The sequence below is a fragment of the Trematomus bernacchii genome, unplaced genomic scaffold (genome assembly GCF_902827165.1).
Source record: "Trematomus bernacchii unplaced genomic scaffold, fTreBer1.1, whole genome shotgun sequence".
Taxonomy (NCBI): domain Eukaryota; kingdom Metazoa; phylum Chordata; class Actinopteri; order Perciformes; family Nototheniidae; genus Trematomus; species Trematomus bernacchii.
Window position 1 is genome coordinate 476,931 of NW_022987714.1, and position 9,349 is coordinate 486,279.

A 9,349-nucleotide genomic window follows, 5' to 3' on the forward strand; every position below is an offset into this window, starting at 1 on the left:
CACAGGTTTGAGTGATTTTATTTGGTTTCAAAGTTGACTTAGTTGGTCTTTACCTGATTTAAATTACACATTTCTCTAAGTTCTAAAACTTTGGGAAACTTGTTAGATTATGTAAGTACACACAACTCGACAAAATGTATTTTTATTTTGTTATTATACTTATTGATGCGGAGAAGTTCCTTATTATACCTTTTAAATACATCTTCAAAATGGTGGCTTGACTTAAAATGAGTACCACTCATTATTCAGACATGGTGAGAATAATCGTGTTTGAGCTGCTTCCCGTACATAAAACATACTTGAAGGTCACTCTTTCATAATCATCTATTGTACTTTTCTATTGTTTTGTGTCGTATTCAAACTTTAACATGGGTTTCCTCAGACAGGGGCACATTTATTACCGCTGGCATGCAGACAGTCCTTTGTTATCCAATGTTTTTATCAGTAAAAGAAAAAAGAGACAGCTATATGGGATTGATAACACAGGCGGCCTGCTTTGGTGACAGACAGTCCTACTAATACCTGATGTCACAATGTGTTTGCAGAGAAAAATATACAAAAGAAGAGAACGTTGGTGGTGTTTTATAGTTTGGCATAAACATGTAAGAGGACCATTTTATAACTGAAAAAGTGAAATTATTCGTTTAACGATACTTACACACTTCACAAAGAGAGATGTTTGTGAAGTTTAAGCATTAAATGTAATATTTTGTGCTAATAAAGCCAGCCTTATAAACAATTAGACTACCTTTTTGATTTAACTAATTTAATCAATTTGTGCATAATTGCTTGTATAATACTGAAAGCACATACACAAGACAAGTAGCTGCACACTCCTCTCCGTCTGATTTAATGCTGCATATTATTTATCTAATGATTCAATTAACTGACAAAGTTAAACGGAGATGAAAGAAAATGCAGGTCTTTGTTTTGGTATAAAAAATATATTTCTTGTCGGGAAATCTTTCAGATACACTGTTTCTCCTCTTCAGGATCGGCTCACATTTGAAGGATGAAGACCTAATAACTGTCCATTGTTTGTCCAAATGTTATTCCCTTTCTGTGCAAGCTTCATTATAGCTGCCTCATAAACTGTATGTTATTCAATAACCATCATCTGTCAGGGGGGCAGTGATGGCGAGGGGGCTCCAGACACTTAATTTCCCCTGTGACCCAGACAAAACTCCCAAAATGGAAACAGTGCCAGACTGATTTCATGGTTCGATTTAAATTGTTGAACCCAAATTAGTCCACTTAATTTCTCTGCCTCAAGATTATTTTTCTTTCTTTTGAAATATAAATATTTCTGCATTGCTTCTACTTATTCAATTGCACATGTCTTAGTTCATGATTGTCAAACTTCTTATACTAAACTTAAATGCTAATATCAACATGCTAACATGCTCACAACGTTAACATGCTGAAGTTAAGCAGGTTTTGTTGACCTTATTCATTATCTTAGCTTAGCACAATTAGCATGCTAAAATTCGCTAATTAGCACTTTATCCAAAGTACTGCTGAGGCTTATTTGAATGTGATTCGTTTTTTTAATATTTCCAAGTTGAGATATTTTGGTCTGTACCAAAGGCTGTAAAACTCTATCTAATAATAATACTATTGCGCTGTACTATTAATCGAGTCCAAATATACGGAGTAGAATCATTTTCAAGATAAATTAACAAGGCAGGTTGATTTTGAACTAAAGATCTGATCTGATCTTAAATTTTATGAATCTTCAAATTTGTGTCCACTAGGTGAAATGTGTTGTGCAGCAATGTAACAACATGGAGCACACACACAATCTCAAACTCAATACACACTGTACATAATACACAGTCACTCTTCTTACATACAATAATCTATGTAAAAATATATGCTATAAAGTAAACCATAAGCACACAAGCTAACCGATAATAAATTGAATTTGAATTGAATGATATACATCAAGTGACACGACACATCATTTTATTTTCAATGATTTATACATTTATACATTTCACAGGTTTTATTTAGTTAACATTGCTTACAAATGGGATTGTTTGATAAAAAAATATTGAAGTTATACACAAAGTTTATATATAGCTGCCTTTTTCCATTTTGCTACAATGAAAATGTACTATTTTTACACCTTCACTGTGTTTGGACAGGCTGGGACCAGACACAGAAAATGCCCCTCAGGATGACTCTACAAAGAAACACAAGAAAGACACAGTGTTTGATTAATGAGTAAAGTGCACAACATGATGCAGAAATACTTTGAATGAAGGCTTTTTGATGTGATGTATTCTTACCTGCAGGTTGTTGTTGCATACAGTGTTATGAGTGGCTGTCAGGTGATTGTGCACACACTTCCCAAACTGGCGCAGGCAGGATGAGTCAGCGGGGGTGCAGGTCTGAGTGCATGATGGGGGTTTCAGGAGCAGACAGCTTGAACAGGAGGTGTGTTGGCAGGAGCCCTGGCATGCTGTCTTCTCCAGAGAGACAAGCCTACAGTGCAGGACATTTAGATTCCTGTTAACAATGCATAAGGGGAAGATATCATAGGGATATCGTCTTTCTTTGGGTCTTTTGTGTTACCTGGCAGAGCAGATTTCCGTGCGGTTTGCCTGACAGTACTCCCTGGTGCACTCTGGGTGACAGCTCTCTGGATCCAATGATTCAATCACTGCACAAAACAACATTAAAAACTCTTAATAAGAGAGTCTAGGACTTGCAACTCACATGGCCGATTAGATATACATTTTCATATTTACATATTTTACTGTGCAGCAACAAAATATAAAAAGTCTTATCTTGTACTACGTCTGATATCGTATCAATAACGGTGACAACTCTTTTCACCCTGAGGAGATAAGAGGCGTCATTATGGTTTGACTGATAGAAGAACCCTTTGAATCAAAGGAAGCCTTGACACACTATCAGGCTTCACACCTCATAAACTACATTCACCATTTTGGCGCCATTCCCACCACAATGATAGTGAATGATGTTGGATTTTAACATCTTTTTATTTACATTTATTTCATTGCTATCGTAGTTAACGTTTAAAATAAAGATTATGACTTTAAAAAAAAATATATATGATACCTTAGGTTAAAGTTGAACCATCTAACAGTATATACATATTCAAATATCTCTTCCTCAACAACTTAAATATGCAGCAAATATGTATATATATTTGTTTCTTCTTTACTTTTCTTTGTTAATATTTATTTGAGTTTTTATAACAGGGTCATCCAGTCGACAGCCTTAAGAATTAGTTGTTTCAATAAACTCATGTGACAAAATGCAGCTTATATTTTAATGAATCTGTGGAAATATTGCAATATTATAGTAAATATAAATATAACACTGCCAGGAGCAATTCTACTGCATGATTGACACCTTTATTGTTTTAATTTTATTAAAAAATGTGTACATTCCTCTAATGATGCTTCTTTACTTTTTCTTAAGTAACATTTTGAAAAGAGGGCTTTTACTTGTAATTGAGTATTTATACATTAATCTTTTGTGTACATATTGACTGTTGTGATGCTGTGTCTTTTTATAAATTCAATTAGTGATCAACCTATGAAAACATTTGGCTCACTGTGGCATATTCCAAATAATCAGTAATTCAAATGTTATCACATTACCTGCCTGACACTAATTGAGGTTATAAACTTTAATCTCACCTGCTTTACAGACGCCTCTGCGCTCTGCGTCTGGTTTGTCTTCTGCTCCTGACTCCTGGTAAACACACAGCAGGCCCTCGTCACACTTGCCCAGATAGTCCCACGTCCCCCCGCAGGTGTCCCCCTCCGCCCGGGCACAGACGGGGCAGCAGCCACACACACCTGTCGTGATGCCCCCTTTACACTGGAGCTTCAGCGCCCGGCGGGTGGAGCAGTGTATGCGCTCGCAGGGCGGGCAGTGAAGGGTCTGGAGCTGCTGAGCTGCAGCAGAGGGCGTTTCCTGTGACCCCACGACCCCCAACAAGGCACTCAGAAAGAAGAGCATCCACATTATTCATCAACCTGATTATTCTGAGGAGAGAACACCTGTCTGCACCTTTTATATACACGTGGGCCCCCGGGATAACACACTAACTTCATAGTTTAAGAGCCACAACCTCCACCACCCACCCAGCAGCCAATAGACGAGGGCAGAGGGGTTTCCACTCTAAATACACAGTCTTATCTTATCAACAGTGTGATTTTGTTTTGAAATAATTCTTTCTTTTGAACACCTGTTAGATAAGTCTAATGAAGACTGGCCCCCATTGTGTTTGGAGTCACATGACCTCTGGAAGGGGCAATTCAGTGCACACCTACAATCAGGTAATGACCTATTTGTTAAAAGAACAAAAGGATCAAGACATCAGCATGTTATCTGATCAGGACATCTCGCAGCGCCGTATCTCTGAATAAAAACTCAGACAGGTGTGTACATAATAATAAAAGGAGACTACTGTCACTGGATATCTATTAAATGACACTGGATGTGTCAGTATAAATGCCTTATTCTTTTTATCTGGCTTCCTTTTTACAGGGTGCCAAGAAGCTGCAGAGCACAATAAGTTAATTCATAAATCCCACTTCAGTATTTCAGACACAAGGGGATTGTTAGATGGCTAAATATTTACCACCTTATTGAACTTCAAAAGGGCTTTTAATAATGTTTGGAGTTTGAAAAGTAACTCAAACTAAATGTATTGCAAATTGCCTCATACTTAATTTACCATTATTATTGTACTATTTCAACAATTTGACAATTTATACACCCGAGCAACAAACAGAATTAGTAGAAGCGGGGAGGGCAGAAAGCATAGCTTATATAGAGGTAGCCCACCCGTTAGTCATCCAGTTGCAGGATAAAGAGAAAAAGAGAAATCCATAATTAAATCCATACAAATTAAACAAAATTATATATGTATATATATATATATAATTTTTTTTAATTTGCACAAACATAATGTACATATATATATATATATATATATATACATACACCCATTTCCAGGGTGAAAATAAAATAAAGCAACACAAAAAGATTCCTACAAGTCCATGTTCAGAGATAACAAGACATTTAATGATGATTTTATGATAATAGTTATTATAATTATTATTAATATTGGATTACTATTATTATTATTACCTTATATCCATATCATATTTTTTCATTTATTTTTAAATTAAGCCAACATTCTGAAATTATGCAACACATTTGACATTTAAATAATTAGTTTGTGGGAATAGTTACCCTATCTCAGCTCATCCAATTAGTATTCAAAGCTTGATGAAAAAAGAGCCAGTGTTTACCCCATAACACCATAGGTTACATCATATTAAAAATGTTTCACAAAAACACATTTAACAATTTGAGTGTCTCTAAAGTATTCTGTCAGTATATCACTTTCTCTATTCCAAGTAATCTGATGAATGAAGTTATGCAGTCCCTCTTCTGTAGTGTGAACGTATTGCAGTGTGGCAGGATCTTTTAAAACATAAATGCAGTGGTGAAATATAACTAGGGTTATTATTAAAAACCTTTGATTTACTAAATAATGTATTTCAGTACAATATTGAGGTCCTTGTATTTACTTGAGTATTTCCATGCAGTAACAAAACAAATAAGAATCCTTTTAGTTGATATTTTGTTTCCAAGGTTCATGACCAGCTCTATTATCATGTATGCTTTTATTACAGTATTGCTAAACTAGAATAACATACCATCTATCTGGGGCAAAAATCCACATTGCCAAATTAAAACATGCATTTTAATAATTACTAGGAGGCTCTCAGTCGTATAAAAATGTATTTATTTTCAAGGAAACCATTGAGTAACACTGAATACAACAGGAGTGATCATTCAATAGTGAATAAAACTTGTGACTCCTACATCGTAAAGATCCCACATACAAGACGTCTTGGAAAACAAGATTTCAAAGCAAACATGTTGGCAATTTGCTGGTGCTACAATTTCATCTCCCCCCCACATAACAAATTGAGGTGATACACACCTGTATAGAAAAGTGACAAGATTTTTACATCAACTTACAAAGGGCTGGATGTCAAAGTGCAAGATGCCTGAACCCCCCCCCACCCCAGCCCTCGTTAAAGAGGACGATCGAGGTGTCGAAATCAGAAATGGACTGTCAAATACAAATCTCCAAAATTATCATTCTGCCATTATGGCTTTGTATTCAGTTGAGACCCAAGTCTAGCTTACATTACATTAAAATATTGTTTCAGAAACACTTTCCTCCCAAAGAGACTTTTTTTTTTTTAAACTGCACCTTATTACAGACAACTGCTTGTAATGGACTAAAGCATCACAGGAATAATGCAGGCATACAACAGAAATGCAGCCGTTTATCAACAACTTCAAACAAAACACACTAACCTTTTGTTTGTTTATAAAAGCAACCGAATCGAAGAATACATACTAAAATCCGAAGTGAAAATAAAAGGACTTAAAAACCTTGAAGAAAAAAAAAATATGTACATATATTTACAGGTAAATAGAGTGAATATTTTACAGGTTTGACTGGCTGTTCAAGGTGAGGCCGAAGCCACCAGGGTCCATAAAATCCAACACTGCGTGACATTCAGTTTAGTCAATCCAAAATGGTTCTTAAAAGACAGAATACCTTCCAGGAAGCCGCCTCCCAGGAAGGTGCACTAAAAACAAGCGAGCGAAAAAAGGGAAAGTCTGCCGCTGCGAGCAGTTTGTTCTGAATCTGGTCTGATTGTGTTTGTATAAAAACATCCAGGGCTTTTTTTGACTCAACAAATCTTTCAATTTTTTGCATGATTTAAAAATTAATAATAATGGCAATGTTTGCAAAGAGAAATCCATTTAATATATTCTTCTAGGAGTCTGTTTTTTGTTTGTTTTCCAATGTTGATACCATGTTGAACTGAGACGAACATGAGGTCATCAGTCTGGAGGAAGGAGGTTGTGCAAACGAAACTGCTCTCGGATGTGCGGCCTGACATCTTCATTCTGTGATAAAGAGAGGGAAACGGATCAAAAAAATATCGTATGAGTTTTATGGTTCTCAATGGGAGAGGCAGACAAATAAAACCGGATGTCACAGAGATGCTGGTTTGCAGAGGACCTATATTATGGCATGAACTCCCTGCAGGGGCCGCCTGTGGTCTAAATTAGGTGCCAATCTGTCAAGTCTTTAATTTGTCGCGTAGAAATTCCAACTGCAAATGACCTGCCATATTGGCCAACCAGAAGTCTTGGAATAATATTTGTATGGCACCAACTCCGATCTCTAGGGAAGATTATTGGTTTTCTCTGGGCCTTTTTTTCCTTCTCCTCTTTACGGGTCATAATAATGGACGTTGCATGGCCTTTACACACAAAAGTCTTGACAGCATTTTGGGTGCCAAGTCAGATGTTTTATCTCACGACACGGCATGGATACCAGTTTGCACTTATTTAATTAAGTGGCTAATAAGTAAATGGAATTAAGTTCCTGTGTAAAATTATATATTAAATACTATCGTGGGAATAACCAGAAGGGGCTGATTCTGTGGAATATGAAATATAACATAACACACGACCAAGGGCAGGGGTAGACGTTAAGGGTAAAATTATCACTGGCCCCACCATTGTTTATTGTTTATTTATAAAGCTTTGTTGGGTAAACTCCCGTATTATATCTGCTCTCTGATAACACAGAGAGTTGCAAGCAGCTATTGTCTGAGATCGCATGATGTAGTATTGTTAGATGTGCCAAGAGCAAGGACTGTCTTAGGTAAGACAGCTTTTATGTGCGCAGCACCACTGGCTTGGAACAATCTTCAGCAAGAACTGAAACTGAGCAATCTCATTCCTCTGCATGTTTTTAAAGCTAGGCTAAATGAAATGCTCGTTGATACTATGGGTACTTGTAAATGTCTATAACTATGTAAATGTATCCTGTAAATATAATGTATGATGTCCTTTATTGTTTTATGTTTCATGTGGAACCTATATGCTGCAGGTCTCCCTTGAAAAAGAGATCTATGATCTCAATGGGACCATCTGGTTAAATAAAGGTTTGAAATGAAATGAAATTGTAACCACTGGCCCAAGAGCATTCGTCCCAAAAAAATCGACTAATAATGAAGAAAATGAACACATTTGTTGCAATAGTCATTTATGCACAAACTACATTACTACAACATTTGAATCATCAGTTCTTCCTCATTTTCCTCTTTTGTTAAAAAATGTCTGCTATTATCATTATTATGAGTATTATTATTTGTATAATGCGCTTTCTGCCTTCCTGTCATCAGGAGTTAGAAATGTAATGGCTATGTAATAGATTAGAACCTTCATTCTCCTAAACTGCTGGGACATTTCCCTATAGCCAATATACCTTTATATTTGTTCTACTCTTCACTTACTTGTCAGCATAGGTCGGCATTGATGTACAGAGCCGACAAAAGACCTTGTTTATATTGGCATCATATCGATCAAGCCGGCTGAAACGTTCTCTCCCTCTTCTTCTCATACTCCCTGTCACTGTCCTTTAACTCCTCTGGTGACATTCTTTTATTTGAAGATTGTTTTTTGCCCGGCGCTTGGCCGGTTACCGCTGGTATTAAAAACATTTTGGCGAATGGTTAGGTGGCGCTAAAGGCTGTAGTGAAGGATCGCGCTCCCACACGGGAGCCTGCTGCGCTCCGCAGCAAAAACAGCTGTTTGCTTTTCACCCAACAACGACAACCGCCTCACGAAACGCTATGTTGTAGCGTTAATAAACGAAACAATTTAACAAAATTGCGTGTCAAAATACCTATATCACAGGACCATTTTTTTTCTGAAGGGGTTAATAGTGTTTTTGTCAGCTTATGGTGGTAAAGGGCTAGATACATACCAGCTCCACCAGCTTCTCCAGGAAAGGGACCAGCTTCAGAAGCTCGTTGTCATTTCTATCCACAAACCAGCTCTCTATAGGGATTCCATTGGAAAGCTGCAAAAGACACAATATCTGTGCTGTAGCATCACTGAGTCAAAAGTCAACTTATATTTAAAAAGGATGAATCAAAGTCAATAAAGACTTGTTACCTGATAGGCGAAGGCTTGGGGTGAGTTGTCGATTATTATCGTCTTGGAAAGATCGCGTCCCAGAATGTTTAGATCTTTAATGTAGTTTCCTTGAACACACACACAGTGCTCACGAAATAGCCTATGTCTAAAAAAAACAAAAACAAATAAACACAATTCTCAGTTAATACATTTTTAAGAAGTTCTTTAGATCAAACAAAAAGGTAGTGATAGCATAATCTCCTTGGTGTCGAATATTTAAAAAGTCTATTCTGGATAAAAGCATTGCGTATTAAATGTGGTGATTATCCTCACTTGT

General features: G+C 36.6%; 2 protein-coding genes across 3 annotated transcripts in view; both read right to left on the reverse strand.

Moving 5' to 3' along the window:
- Positions 1 to 1,948: 1,948 nt before the first annotated feature.
- On the reverse strand, positions 1,949 to 4,002 carry si:ch73-330k17.3 (cysteine-rich motor neuron 1 protein). Its single transcript, XM_034141285.1, has 4 exons — positions 3,675 to 4,002; positions 2,578 to 2,665; positions 2,292 to 2,487; positions 1,949 to 2,185 (listed from the first exon to the last, which is right to left on the reverse strand). Exons 1-4 carry the CDS (start codon positions 3,997 to 3,999, stop codon positions 2,123 to 2,125), a joined length of 672 nt encoding a protein of 223 aa, XP_033997176.1. The 5' UTR covers positions 4,000 to 4,002; the 3' UTR covers positions 1,949 to 2,122.
- A 1,780-nt stretch (positions 4,003 to 5,782) lies between these two features.
- The window catches only part of ctdspl2a (CTD (carboxy-terminal domain, RNA polymerase II, polypeptide A) small phosphatase like 2a), a 10,336-nt gene continuing 6,769 nt past the window's right edge, over positions 5,783 to 9,349 (reverse strand). For both annotated transcript variants that reach the window (XM_034141287.1, XM_034141286.1), the window contains 3 exons: positions 9,052 to 9,178; positions 8,861 to 8,956; positions 5,783 to 6,987 (listed from right to left, as the gene is read on the reverse strand). In XM_034141287.1, coding sequence (XP_033997178.1) covers positions 6,922 to 6,987; positions 8,861 to 8,956; positions 9,052 to 9,178 — 289 coding nt within the window. In that variant the 3' untranslated portion in view covers positions 5,783 to 6,921. The remainder of the gene's footprint in view (positions 6,988 to 8,860; positions 8,957 to 9,051; positions 9,179 to 9,349) is intronic.

Bases quoted from the DNA above. Each gene is read 5' to 3' on its own strand.
- si:ch73-330k17.3 (XM_034141285.1), bottom strand. From the start codon at position 3,999: ATGCTCTTCTTTCTGAGTGCCTTGTTGGGGGTCGTGGGGTCACAGGAA. The intron at 2,488-2,577 runs GTAACACAAAAG...CCTGCACTGTAG, and splicing joins ACGGAAATCTGCTCTGCCAG to GCTTGTCTCTCTGGAGAAGA. The intron at 2,186-2,291 runs GTAAGAATACAT...GTTTCTTTGTAG, and splicing joins TATGCAACAACAACCTGCAG to AGTCATCCTGAGGGGCATTT.